At 25.4% G+C, this 16,115-nt stretch overlaps 1 protein-coding gene across 1 annotated transcript; it reads right to left on the bottom strand.

The window, feature by feature from the left end:
- Nucleotides 1-13,266: 13,266 nt before the first annotated feature.
- Nucleotides 13,267-16,080, bottom strand: LOC107164521 (uncharacterized). Its single transcript, XM_015512374.2, has 3 exons — nt 15,260-16,080; nt 14,957-15,093; nt 13,267-14,869 (listed from the first exon to the last, which is right to left on the bottom strand). Exons 1-3 carry the CDS (start codon nt 15,393-15,395, stop codon nt 14,777-14,779), a joined length of 366 nt encoding a protein of 121 aa, XP_015367860.2. The 5' UTR covers nt 15,396-16,080; the 3' UTR covers nt 13,267-14,776.
- Nucleotides 16,081-16,115: the final 35 nt, after the last annotated feature.

The following is a 16,115-nucleotide window of genomic DNA, read 5'->3' as shown; positions in this document are numbered from 1 at the left end:
TAAAACTAGTTATACCTAATTAGAAGTTGTATAAAAAATTTAATTAAATTTAATTATTTATAAACTAAAAAATATTATTAAAGGCAGTATTTCTTAATTTTACTAGTAACGTTAAATGAAAAAATTTAAAAAGCGGGTAAAAGGATGTCGCCTACTGTCGCTTTGCTGTACAGTAGGTTACAAATGGGGTTACTGTAGTGTGTAATGAACGCTATTAAATTTGAATTCAATGATATATTATCATTTTATACGAAAAACGATTCTGAGTGGAGATGGTTAGTCAGTTTATAGGATATGTTATACTATATTAATTATATCGTAATTAAAAAAAAAAAATGTACCTAGGTACCTATAAAATAAATTCCAAACTAATCAATCAGATTTATTATGTACCGATTCACTCAGTCATTCATAGTAAGTATATACAATTTATTATAAACTATTAATAAAACTATAAAAGTCATTAACGACATTAACTATTTATATCAGATTTGATTATAAAGCGTATATTCTAGAAATTTAAGTAACAACAAACAATATCTTTAAATTACAAGAATTTAGGTAACTAAAATTGTTTTTCTTGATTATTTAATTATGTAATTAGGAGCCTTGTATTACATTTTGAAGCTTTTTTACCCAACGAATGAGATTTTATTGTCATTTATTTAAAAAAACTAAAAATATTGAAAATTTCAAATGACTTTAAATAACTTAAAAAGATTTGAAATATGTTGATGATTTTATCAAGTATAGAAAGTGTCAGTATAAACATTCAGTGAAATTTTTTTTAGAGTTCTACCAACATCTAAAATCGATTTTCTCAAAAATTGCTTTTGCATAAAAATTCCCGCCTTAATTTTTTTTTGTTTATAACGGTGCTTTTGAAAACTACTAAAAAATTTCAAAATTTTACCTCCTTAATGTACCAACTAGATTCACTTTCCACCCGGAAAAGCTATTAAAGTTGAAAATCTAAGCTCTATTTCGACATCTTATTGTGTACACAGACACACATCACAGCACCTACTTTCATTATTCGTTTCGACCAGTGCATAATTATATAGTTCATTAATTATTAATTTAACTATCGCTATTATTATTATCTCTAGTATTATACATCATATTACTCATATATATATATGTTACGGTAAATGATGTTAAATGGAAATTAACGTAATTCGCCGGTTATTAACGTTATTTACCAAATACACAGGTAATTATTGTTATAAACCGGATAATCACGTTAATGACCAAATACACAGGTAATTGTTGTTAATTGTTATAGACCAGATATGCACGTGAATCTCAAATACCTACTAAAATTTGAAAAATGATGTACTTATAGGTATTTTTAAAAATATAAAAAATGCATTATTATTTTTTATTTGTTTTTACAATTTGTACTCCCATGACATTTATTATTACATAATTTTTCAGCCCCACGGCAGGCACGACGCTTATTATTACAACCAGTATTGCAATGGCGACGCTGGTACCTTTGAGAGCTCGCAACCGCAATAATATCGACATTTAATTTTTATTAATTTGTATTGTATTTGTAATCAGTGGCGTCATTTCAGGTTTTGAAGGGGGGGGGGGGGCAAAAGTTTTGACCGGCCCATAATTAAAAAAAAAACCACTCGCTAACAATTACATTTTTATCTCAATAAAAGATGGTTATCTGAGATAGGTAACTGTGGTTACTTTAGGCATAAATAACACACATTTTTGAAAGATAACAATGACTAATTAATACATAGGTATATAAAATATAATATGTAGAGGGATACCCAATATTACCTATTAGTATTTAGTACTTATTAAGCATTGAGTAAACAATATATACTCAATGCTATTAGCTACTATATGATGACATATTTTAAGGGGAATTTACCCCAATTTATGTCTTATTTGCACCAAATATGAGTTTAATGGTATTAACGAAAAATAAAACAAAACATACAGATACAATACATTATTATATATTTATCATTAATTATAGTTTTTTTAAAGTTGCTTAAAATTTAAATGCTAAGCAGTAACAGTATATCTTCTTGTTTTCATAGCTCCAAACATATCCAAACGGTCACGCATTTTAAATTAATCAGAAATCTGGGTTTTTATGCTGAATAATATTATATACTTATTACTTATTAGTTATTCGATAACATTTTAATTAATAATTTCACAATAATATATTAATATTACGAGTAATAAATATATATTTTATACGAGCAGCGGCCCACAGGGAAGGCGGGAAACCCGGTATCCCGCTCGTCCAGTCCACCACTGCACATATAAAATACAGATGTCAGATACCCTTATAATTATTTACGTAATTAGTACGAGCCACGAAATCATAGTTATATTTTATTTAGCAATGACATGATTGGGCTTGCGGGCCAAAACTAACACCATACACCCGGCCCGGGCCGGCCGGGTTGACCGACCCGTTTTAGTAGGCCGCCAGCGGCCCGCTGATGACAAGGGGGGGGGGCAAATGCCCACCTTGCCCCCCCCCCCCCACAAATGACGCCACTGTTTGTAATATTTTTAATTAAGTATATAGTAGTATAATCTTATTAAATTTAGTTTTTTAATTAGTAATAGGACTTGCAATCTTGCATTACAACCTGTTTTTTTCCCAAACTCAGTTTACCGCCTTAAAAATGTACCAAATTTATCTCGGACCCAATTTACTTAGCCTCTTTTAATGAATATTCATATGAGTAGTGTCAGTAGTGATATAGTGCGCTATCACTATTATCATTATATTCTTATAAATTATAATACGTATAGTACCTATGAATTTATATAGTTATAGCCACAGCTCGTTATACAACCCATTATATAATAAGTACTGTTCTTTTATTATTTCCATACAAAAAAATAAAATGAGATCGTCTCATGCAGTATGCGGGAACATAACAAAAATGAAAAAAAAAAACAGTCGTTAAATGTAAATATGTAATAAAATATTATATACGTCAGGCAAATGCGAACCAAAGCATATTAGGTACATCAAACACTCAACGTATATATCGTATTATACTAACTGCTGCAGTATAATGATACAATACAGGCGGCTGCAAATCAAAAGTATGCCACTAAACAATAATATTCATTATAATTTATATTGTATTATAAATTATATTTAAGAAACTTCAAAAAAAAAATTTATTATAAATATTACTATAAGATAATTTTTTATACTGTATAAAACAAAATTTATATTTCAAGAAAAAAAAGAGCGATATATCATGCAAAAAAATAAATAAGTCATTTAGTCATAAAATAATTTTCACCAAATATTTTTATTAATATATTCTATAAACGTGATGTAATTTTCAAAATATTTTGGCATTCTATGTGGTATCTTCTTAATCACTTTAAATTTTCAACTTTATTAAAATAGTTAATTTTATATGCACCCTCCTAAGTCAATAAACTTAATATTTTGTTCTCATAGAAATTAAAAATATCACAATAACTAATTACAATTTTTTTTTTTTTTTTAACATTTGATTATAGATGACGTATATGGTTCAAATTTTATCGAAATCAGCCAAGAATTTTTTTCTTAGACGATTTTTATTACCTTATTATAATTCAAAAAATATTATTTATATGAACTTAAAACTTTTTACCACTTAGTGTATTTTTATTTTCTACACAAAAAAAATTTTGAAAAGTGTTACACAATATTAAATTATAAATAAGAAGTTAATAACAATAATGTAATATATATTTCTATATAATATTATGGTTTATTAAATTATTACTTGTAATAATATTATATTATGTGCTGAAACATTTTAAGATTATATAATTATAAAAAATAAAAAAATGATTTATTACAATCATCACTTGTAACTTGTATCATAGATAATTCAACAACTGATTAAATATAATATGTGTTACAAATTCTCTACAATAATCTAAAAATAAATTATTGATGTATGTATAAGCTTAGCATATTTATTATTTATTAATTAGTTATATTAGAGTAATACGATATTATGTATATTTGCATATCTGCTGATCCAGCAATTCTCATCCTGGTCCGTCTTGAGTATAGTCGTTAAGCTAGAAGCATTCGAACAGAACCTCTATTGTTAAACAGAAAATCTAAGCATCTTTATTCTTTGCGTATAATATATAATTCTTCGAAAGTCGTTCTAAGTTTTTCTATCAAGGGAATCCGTGCGCCGGTACACATCATTATCAAATAATATCCTTATACAAGTAGGTATATATATAGCGACTAAAGAGACTTACACCTGAGTACCTGATACTGCATGTCTTCACTCAAAATTTATTTTTGTGTCTTTGGAATGATTTATCAGTGAATTCAAATTTAACACATCCATTTCCGTAACAAATCAGACAACCGGCTCGAATCTTACTGTAACGTGGTCGAGGAAACGACCAGTTATAGGTATATAAGATATCCAGTGAGAGTAGTATACTGTTCTATAGATATAAATACTGTAGCTGGGGGGGGGGATATCATAATCTTAAATATATTTGAATAACTAGGATTTTATTTAAGTTATAATTTAGCTTTATTGTGTTTATCTACCAATTCGTTATTATCAATCTTGTAAAAATACTACATTTCTGAGTCTTTGAAATTAAAATTTACAAACTTTACTTTTTGAACCAAGGACAAAAACAATTTTTTAACTATGGCTATATTATGCAGTGTTAAAAAATTTAAAACAACAATTTCAACAATTTTACATGTCATACTATACTTACATGAAATTAAATATATACTGACATACTGTAAATTATAAATAATAAGTTTTAATTAGCTGTATTTACTTGGGAGACAAATAAAATTATACGAAATTACAAAGCGTATAAGCTGATCATCGTGTTAATCATGTAGTATAATTATTATACCTATAGGTAAAAAAAATGAATCAACGTTGAATTCCTCTTTACATTTTCAATCCTTATTTTTTGAGTGGCCTTGCAAAGCCAACTGTTGAATATCAGAGCAAGTATAGGTATTAGGTACCCATATACCTATACAGTATACATACACATTAAACTATTAAAGTATTATACATGATATGAGCATACACGAGACGCCATGCGTGTAATCGATAACGTCTTGTTTTTGTACTGGAAAAGATGTAGATATTATTTGACTCTAGTTTTCTGGGTTGTGTTGATTTCGAGATAAATTAATAAAAAACAAAAATAACGCGCATTGCAATATTCACTACTTCCTTAATCTAAAAAATGATCTAGTTAACATCAAGAAAATGAATTTATCCAAGTGATCATAGTAATGTTAATAGAGGTATAGTATTTTTAAATGTGTCCATACAAAATAATATACCTAACCCTTTACAATTCATGATTTTTTAAAAAAAATTTTAATACGATTAAAAAATAATAATAATGAAATATTCGAATTGATTAATAAAATATTATTGAATTATTGTATTCAATAAAAAATGAATACATAATATACTATATTAGATACTTTAATAAAAAATTATAGGAATCTTACGGCAAGTATTTAGAGATTTAGATATAATAGCATTTCTATTATAAACATTGTTAATCACAAGGAACACTATGCATATGGATAATTTAATACGACTTGTGCAAAGAAACTATTTCCCTGAAATTTAACTTATTTAGCCATTGCCCATAACAGGTCATAATAATAATTTGATCTGACGTGTCGTTGCGTCGACTATTTTAAAATTAGTTAATAAAATATTTAAATATCATATTAATGTATTTGATATTATGTTATTTGGGTCGTTGGAGTGAAAATAAAAAATAAATTCCTCGTGACGTTTACATTGCAATAATATTTTTATAATATGCGTCTTTACACTATAATATACGTTTCACTCACTGTGAAATTCCGAGTGTGTATTGATTTTCAGTCCCTGGCGAGTTTCTGAGAATCCATCCGTATTTATGTAGGTACGCATATTTATACGGTCAGCTCCCATTTCGCCGCCGTTTCATTTTGCCGCGGTACTATTTCGCCGACTTTAATTTTTTGCAGTTCCATTTTGCCGAATTTATTTTTTAAGTAACTCTTTTAAGTAAACTTAAGATTAAAAATTACATACTAATTAGTTATATTTATGTAATATGTATTTATGTAAAATAGTAATAATTAGTAATTAATTTTCAAAAATTAATCAGTAAAATGTTGACTTTACAGTTATCGCTGCGACGACACACTATTCATTCTATTTTATTTATAAAATTATTGGGGATTTATCAATCGATAACTTCAGAATTGAGATAGTATTTCACTTAGATCATTTCAAACGATACATATTTCTCTGTGTCTATTTATCACTTTTCAAATCACAAATTCATAACCATGTTTTAAGACAAAAATAATTTTTTGCGGCGAAATGGGTCGGCGGCAAAATGAGATTAATTTGGCAGCGAAATGGTACCGCGGCGAAATGAAACGGCGGCGAAATAGGATACGACCATTTATACATTTTGATATTTGTAGGTAGGTACACCAATTTATTCACATAATATACAAATATTATACTATTATATTAAATATATTTATACCTTCGTTTTTTGGACGAGCTTTGTTTGTACTATAGCGACATTTGTATAGATTATAATAAAGACTCAACGTAAATATTTTATAGTTTGACACTTAAATTGCATGTGTTCTTGGAGTAAAGGCTACTAAATAAAAAGGATTACCTAATTGTCTAAATCATGTATTAATGTTTATGACGTTTCAACTGATAAAAAATGAATTAAAAATATAATTGTAACGTTTCATTAGCTTTTTTAGACGCGTTCACTATATTTTTTTATAGCTGCAAGATTGTTCATTTATGCGATTTCTATAATGTTTAAGTACCATTATTATCTGAACGTCTATAATATTATTTTACTCGTCTTTATAAGCAATTTATTATAATAGTGTCTATTTTTTGACAGAAGCCAAACAGTGTTGATAATGAGATGACCTGAACATTAACATATAGGTACCTACTTACTGATTATAGTTGTTTGCTTTATTATTTGTCTAGAGCTTCAACAGCAAAGGTTATTACTATTATTATAATATTATAGCTTCATATTATGTACCATATAAGTATGCATTTAAATATATTAATTATTTACATTTAGTTTTATTTACACATTTTTTTCTTTCGATAACTAAATTTTCAACCATGATTAGTACAGTTACTAATTATACTTATACTACCTATATGTATATTATTATAATATTCTTATGGAAAAAAAACTCGTAGGTTATACCTGACGCAGTTCAAATGACGTCACCTTGGAAATGTTTTAATAACTTATTCGTATATTTAAAAAAAAGTAATAATTTTTAGTTTTTTGCTTTATGTTAAGATTAAGATTAATTTATAAATTAAGCTTATTTTACTAAACACTTTTTGTACATTTTAATTGATTTGTATACGATTATTTTCGTTTAACTATTAGGTACCTGCAGTTAAGTGATCACATTTATAACGTCATATATTTTTATCTACTTATATAAGAACATGAAAAAAATTAGTTTTTTCGTTTCTTATATTTTCTACTTAAAACTTTATTAATAAATAAGTAAATATATTAAGGACAATTTACTGAAAATATAATATAATATACTTATCATATAATAAATATTTTCCTTAAATAAAACAATTATCAAATACTTACGGTTATTAAGAAAAATAAATTATAGGTAGGTAGGTATAGGTACTATTTGTTGCTATAATCCAAGCCATATAATTAGTACCTTCACATAATCATTAATATGGAATAAATACTTAATCGTGAATTATTTGTATTAAGTTTGTTTTACATGATTTGGCATATGTATTTTGGAATTTTTAGTGCATATTTAATTAAATGGTTATCAGTAATCAATATTTAGCGTGGCTTGCGATAAATTTCCCAAGGCGTGACGATCTACGTAGACATAAATTGATTGGGTTCATTATTATTTATTACTTATATAGTGTCTACCCGCCTGACGTCTGTAGGTACATTAATAATGAATAATAGTATAATATATTCAAAATGTGTGCTTTTATGAAAATTATACAAAATGTTCAGTTTAAAACGCCTTATTACATTTAAAGAAAACATATTTCTAGTTTTTTTTTTTATTGTTATGGATACTTAGAAACATTACACTCAATAATTACCATAATATAGGGATAACTTCAGATCAGGCTTCTAAAAAACTACTTTATAATTATTTAAGAAAAATTATTGTGATAATGACTCTTTTAACTCAGTTTTTGTCGTTTTCGATAGTGCAGGTAATAGATTAAGTAGTCTCATTGACTATTAGACTATAATACAGCAATAATTAAATAAAGAAAGGATTATTAGGTTTTTACATATTTATATTGACTGTATATGCAACATAGCATTTTATTAAAATGTTGACGACTTATTCATAATATAATTTGTAAACAAAATTATTTTGCATATTAAAGTATATTTCGGGGATTAGAGAACATTCAGTTTATACTTCACACTTATGAATTTATTGTGTTATTGTTCATAAAAGAATCTTATATCTATTCATTTTTCAGGTTGTAATTATTGTATCCCTGGAAACATATTTTAATTTCATCAATGAGAAATTATAGAAATTTTTTTTGATTGTTTCAAATATGACTGAATTTAAATAACTAAACAAAATACATTCAAGTTTCAAGTTTAGGGGTGTTATTATAACATGATGTGAAATTAATAGATGGTAAATGTAAATATAATTATAAATGTACCTACCTATTAAGTTTAAAGTAAACTACTAACAATTACGCTATTATACACGTGTTTCTTATTCTAAATTATGTAGAGAATTTTAAATTGTTTGATGTAAAAAGAATCATTGTAAGCCGTAAGGATAATGAAAACAAATATTTTCAGTATTTAAATTTTTTATATTCAGTCATTGGATAGGTACCTATTTTAATTGAATACTATAAACTGAGCGTAACACAAATATTACCGATTAGTTGGCGATATAGACTATTGTAACGGATTACGGATGTGTGACTTCAAACTATAAACATAATTAGATCGATAGATATCTACTATACCTACCTAATAAGAGATAATGCTTACTAGACATATTATAGTCATCCGTGGACACATACACATGTAGGTATATTGTATATGCATAATGTATACATAATATATAACACTCGTGTAAACATGTAAATATAAGTATATAAAATATAACTATAAAAGAGAGTACCGTGTAAGTCTTAAACGTCTTGGCTAACAGTAATCCTCATATTATGGGGACTCTAAATGACTGTTATACTTGTTTGTCCTTCATAGTTCATTATGATATAATATAATGTAATATTTAACTACAATTTTGTAATAACATGTAACTAAGATTTTGTATCATGTAAATTATATCAGCTGGAACTTATTATTTGAACTATTTTCCTGAAGCTTGTTAGCTTCAGTAAAAGCTATGAGTAGTGCTGTATCGATTAAAACATCTGCAATTAGTTCAAATTAGTGTCGGTTCTATTATTTAACAATAAATATATACTAAGTAATTTTAGGTAGAAGATATCGTATAGGTACACTGGTACATACTATGATTTAATTCAGTTAATAATAAATAGGTATAATTATTCTTTTCTAAATAAGGGTCAAAGGTATATGTTATATGGGTGTAGTCTAAGAATGATATTCTTTGGTTCTATTTTAAAGATTTTGTGAAAAATTATAGCTTAGCACAGAGTGAAGGACCAGAAATCCAACACTTTATTCTCTTGTATTTGTTTTATTGAAAAATATATTATTATTATTATTTTTTATAAAATATTTTATAAGCCATATTTAAATAAAAGTTATTTTCCTGTTGCACTATTGTACCGTTCGTCTATTATTATACGTATATTCATATAGTATGAATCCGTTGCTTGTTAGAAATATAGTATACCTAGTAGCCCACTAGCCATTAGGTATCTACTTATAGGTATCAAGCTTCCAGTCATTATTTTTACTTAAATATTGCTTGTTTAGTATAATATTATTTATGTCTAGCAAGAAATATTGACTATCAATAAATCAAAAGGTAAGTAATTGACAAAACCTTTGAATTGTTCAGTCATATCAGTTATAAACATTGTTCTGTATGTAAAATATTTTTGATTTAGAGGTTGGTACAATCATAATTCATAATAATCAAATGTTGTCATCTCGACATCTATTCTTCTACCCAGTGGCACAATCAGATACCTGCAGATTGAGGGCCCTAAAGTCGAATGGGAGCCCTTACCCAAAAATGTAAATAGTCCTAATAAAATCTAAAGGACAAGATTTTCGGTACAGAGTCATTTACCAGAGTTAATTGAATGGAAAAGATCCATATTTACCAATTACCTACATACAATTTAAACAATTTTATTATCCACAATTTATAATATTTATTTTATAAAATATTAAAAAAAACTTTTTCTCGATGCCACGATAGTCATTACGAAATATCAATTTTACTTTGATTAACATCCACGATGGCCGACCTATGATGAGTAACTATAATCCACTCTTCTATATTCAAATAATTTAACTTCAAATTAGCTAATAACTATACGAGTACCTACAAATACAATAGTCAATGGTCATGACTAGACACTAGAGTGCGGATTTATATGCATTGAAAACTAACCAAATATGTGCTAAAAATCTTAAATATGCATAAATAAATGCAATAAACGTTGAAATATGTATGTTAAATAAAAAAATTTGCAAAAAATATTTATTTTTTAAATGAGCTTTTTAAGTTTTTAATTTTTACTAAGTGAAAAATTATTTTATTATTATTAGCTGATAGTGGTATTATATTAGACAACATAAAGATCATTTGAATCCAATTTTAGAAAAATATCACGTGAAATTAACATTTTATTCCTACTAAAACCTTATCGTCCCCATTTTGCCCCACATTCCCCTACTATTAGATTGAGCATGCTGTAATCTATTTTGATAATATAATTGTCTAGATAGACGTACAAGTTTATTTAATAATAAATTATGTTTTCGTACAAATTTTAGTATTGCTTAAATCTAATATCAAAAGGACTGGATCTCAATTTAGTATATAATTTTTCCCTATTTCTAATAGAAGTTACAATACCAGTAGTAATCCAATCCTTAAGCTTCTGCATTTTTTAGATTTATTAATCTTATACTTGAAAATGGTAGAGTAATTAATAAACTCTTTTATTTTCGAGTTAAAGACTTTTATCATATTATCAGGATTCAAACATGTATACCAATTTTCAGTTCGAATTAATAAATTTAAGTGATTGATGTCAATCTTATTTACAATTAATAAGTTGTTATGAGTAATTATTTCATTATTATTAATATTGGATAAAATCAAAATTGTGGGATAATGGTCAGTTATATCACACCTTAGAATATTAGATATTACTGTATTAGAATCAATGTTTTTAATAAAAATATGATCAATGCAAGTTTTTGAATGATTAGTTACTCTAGTGAAATTGTTAATACAAGGCAAAAATCCATTTCTCGCCATAATATTTAAATATCCATTGCTAGAATTTGTGTTTCTCATTATATTAATATTTATGTCACCACAAATAATACTTTTATAGCGTATATTAATTTGAGATAAAATTAAGTCTAAACCTTTGAGAAATAATTCCAAGTTATCATTTGGAGATCTATAAATACAGATAAGTGAAAATACTAACTTGTCTATTTGAAATTTTGAAATATAAGTTGTATGTATTGAATTACGATTTAATATGATTTGTTTTTCAATTTGTAACAATTTAATGGATTGTTTAATTAAGACTGTAACACCATCGTTTTTGTTAAAAATCCCTAAAGAATTTTTAGTTATATACCAATAACCCATTTAACTTTAATTGATAGTCATTTAAAAGCCATGTTTCACATAATACAATAACATCAAAATAATTTTCAACTGAGCCTAATAAAATTGCTAGATCATTAAAATGAGCACTAACACTACTGATGTTAATTTGAAAGATAGAAAATTCACCTTTGTGCAGAATTATATTATTTATTGAATCTACATAAGTAGATTTTACATTATTTAATTTTAAAAAGTAATCAATATTAGATAAGTTAGAACTCATATTTAAAATTAGGAATGTGATTTATACAAATAGTAATAATGTATATTATATGTACTAACTATGAATTCATGATGTGTTGAGGTGATTTAATTTTTATAATTTTCGTATTTTCATTTTTTCTCACGAGAATATCTGGCATCGGACAACCAGACAAATTTGTAATATTTTTCTTTAGTAGCTGTTTTTACTCGATAAAAAGGTGTTCTTTTTAATTTCGTAAGACGTTCATAATTGACAATTGACATAAATATTTTCTTTTTGCCAACTGTTACCTATTTTATCAGTAGTTAATTTAACAGACCTCACATTACGAATTAAATTTTTCTTCATGTCACGAGTAGCAGATCACTCAGAGAAATATTTCGTATATTTAAGTAAAAATGTATATTAAATTAAAGAAAATTGGGCATGATTTCGAGCCTATGATATTTATTCATTAAAATAAGTACCAACTTTTCATTAGACCAATGATTTATAATTTCATTTAATTAAATAAACACTGCATTAATTGTGCTTCTATTTTACTAGAATTATAGAAATGATTGCATAAAATTAATGATATGGTGTTATTGAACTAAAAAAAAAATATTCCTTAATTAGAATATAAATTGCTTTAAAATAATAAAAGTTGTATCATTAATGCAATCCTATTGCTTTCCTTTTTTTAAAATATTTACTTTAAACTAAAGGAGTATTATTCTTTACATAATAATTAATTACTCATACATTTTATGAATAATTTCCTATAAATCAATTCAAAATATTGCCATAATTTAAAGGCATTTTATTTATACCTTTCTTCAAATGGATGAAACATGTGTTAAAATTAATATATATATTTTTTAAAATAATGCAGGAGTTTTCATTAATTATAAAAACAATATTTAAATCCAAAATAAATAAATACAGCTTAATATAATTAACTATAGAAATTAAATGTTTATTAAATAATAATAAGATAGTACAACTTTACTGAAGAATACAAATAATACAAAACTGAGTTACAGAATAAAAAACAAGTTTTTAAAAACAGTTATAAAGTAGGTATAACATTATAAAACATTATAAAACTTATTAATAATCTTATATGATATTATATAATTGTTAGTACATTATTTTCACTTACAATATATTAAATAACAATTATAGACAAAAAATGTAAATACAGTTCATTAATATCAAATATACAATTTCATTATTGATAATAATGATATTCATTAATTGTTATATTTATTTACACTTATAATTTACTATTATATAAAATTAAAAATTACAAAACCACAATACCTTAGAAATAATATTTTAATTGAATAACTGTTTCCTTTGTAGGCAATTCATATAAATGAGTAGGAGGCCCCATAAATTCCTTAATATTTTTTAAAACATAAATTTGTGGTAAGCATTGTCTAACAACATAACTCATGAAATGTTTTTTGTGTGAAACAATATTTAATGTTTCACACAGAAAAAAAATATTATCATTTAAACATATAACTTCTTTTAATTTATAAGCTAATACAGTATGATTTTGTGTAAAAGATGAAAGGATATAATTAGTTTTGTAATTGGTATTACAATAAGAAATTGAACTATAGCAGGTATAGTTATTGAGTGAAATCAAATCATTTGATGAAAATAAAAGTTCAATTTTAGAAAAATATTTAGACAAAGAAACTGGAGTTTCAGCACTCAAAGGATGCCATTTTACTGTTTTTAAATTTAAGATTAATTCAGCAAAATTAATTGAATATTTAATTGACAAAGAAAATGGAATATTTACTCGTGAAGATATATTCTTACAGTAAGATTTAAGTTGTTTATGTTTTGATTCAAATCTATAAGACCACAACAATTTTAATGGTCCAGATTTTCTTATAATATTACAGTACCATTCTTTTTATTTTTTTAAATTATATTATGCTTAATTTTACTTTTTAATTGTTATAATAAATTAATATTATCTATTTTCCCTATTTTGTTTCAATTTCAACCATATTTTCTAAATTAAATATTACATGTTGATAATCAGAGGTGGGTAGATTATACTATTACTATATTAGTAGTGTGGAATGATGTTTGTTGATTTATTTATTTGTATGTAAATGTTGAACTAATCAACTAAAGATTATAAATTATGGTAATTGGATTATAAAATGATCTATTTAAATTTAAATAAACAAAAATTAAATATATAAATATAGTGTATATTTGAATATTTAAAATGTAAGGACCTACCAATTCATAAAACTTAAAAATTATGCAATAATTAAAAATATTTTTTTAAAAAATTAATCAAATGATCAAAATGAATAAATAGTAGGTACCTATTTTATTTTATTATTTGATTCATTTTTAAAAACAATGTTTTAAATTTATTGTTTTATTAATAAAGTACAAAACCATGACAGAATCGTTGTGCAAAGTTAACATGGAAAGTGTGCGAACAACTTAATTGGAGTTACTAAACAATTACATACATAAAAAAATAGGTATACTTATTTATTTGTTGTGGTTGTGGGGAGATCTATTTTGTATTGCACCACTAAATATAATATTTTCAAACCTGCACCTCTGTTGTTAATTAATGATTATGATATTTATATATAATATTATGAATGAAACAAGAATTAGGTAGGTACCTCTGCTTTTGCACATGCTGAGCTGTTAGAACTTTCTGCGGAATCTGATGAATAACTTTCTGTAGTAGTTACAACTTCTCCCTATTTAGTTAACAATTAACATTTAAAAAAATAATTTAGTAGATCACCTCTTTCATAGAGTTGGAAGTAATTAAGTAGGCAACATACCCCTGTGTTTATAGTAGATTGCCATATTTTTAAATTGTTTTCAAAAATGATTCGCTGACCATACATATTATTCGGACAAATGGTATTTAAATGTTGACTGTTCGCGTATCTTAAGCTTTCTACTGAAATCCCATATTCTATGAAAATATTTTAATTTTTAAGTCTTAGTAATTATCCCTTGAATCAGCCCTTGGCACTTATACTATGTGTAAGTATATTATATATAATACGTATTACGTATACCTACGTAGGTATATAATATTGTCTATAATATCTATAATAATAAATTAAATATCAACTTACCGATGAATGTATTGAAAAAACACTCGCCTTTCAACTGAATTAATATATCTAAAAGAGAGGTTTCGTCTGAAAAATCATCTGCAGCTGTGAGTATTTCCACTGACGCAGATGAAATATCAAAATTATTCATTTCCATTAGGTACACAAACACAAGTCACAAATGAAAATAACCGTAAAAATGAATACCTACAGCGGTACACAAACGCGCACGATAGGTACGTAGAGAATAACTGTGATATATTAATAAACTATGCTCGACTTCGGCAGTATAGGCATAAAATAATAATGATTACCTATTGATTATAATTTATAATAAAAATACAAAATTATGGCGGTGGCCAGTGGGTTTCTTCGCAAGCTGCCGCGTTCGTTCTATATTTAGAAAAATACTGTGTGAATATTTCTTATATTATCAAGTATCAACGACAAGTGTCTTTGATTTTAAGAAATATTATTTTTATTTCATTGAATGCATGATAATTGATAAGAAACAATAACATAATGAAATTATTTATTATTTCAATGTAACTGCACAAAACATATTCTTCATATAAAGAATGTTAGCATTAATTCTATAAACTACTATTAACAATAAATTAATGAAATAATATCATTAAAATAAAAACTATTATTATAAGATTAAGTAAAATTGCCCTGCATAATAAGAAATAAAATTCATTAAATAAAATACATATAATTCATTATTTGTAAGATGTTGACATACAATTAAGAAGCCACATTTATTGAAATTGAATTAATATTAAAGATATTATTTTTGATTTAAGTATATTTAACATTGATGTAAATCATTAAATTAATGATGCATTGTTAGAAGAACGAAGAACGTTATTTTTCT

Source organism: Diuraphis noxia, unplaced genomic scaffold, assembly GCF_037042655.1.
Source record: "Diuraphis noxia isolate RWA-SAM2 unplaced genomic scaffold, SU_Dnox_SAM2 contig0001, whole genome shotgun sequence".
NCBI classification, from domain to species: Eukaryota; Metazoa; Arthropoda; class Insecta; order Hemiptera; family Aphididae; genus Diuraphis; species Diuraphis noxia.
The sequence above is the reverse complement of the archived record's forward strand: the minus strand, read 5'-3'. Positions and strand labels throughout refer to the sequence as shown.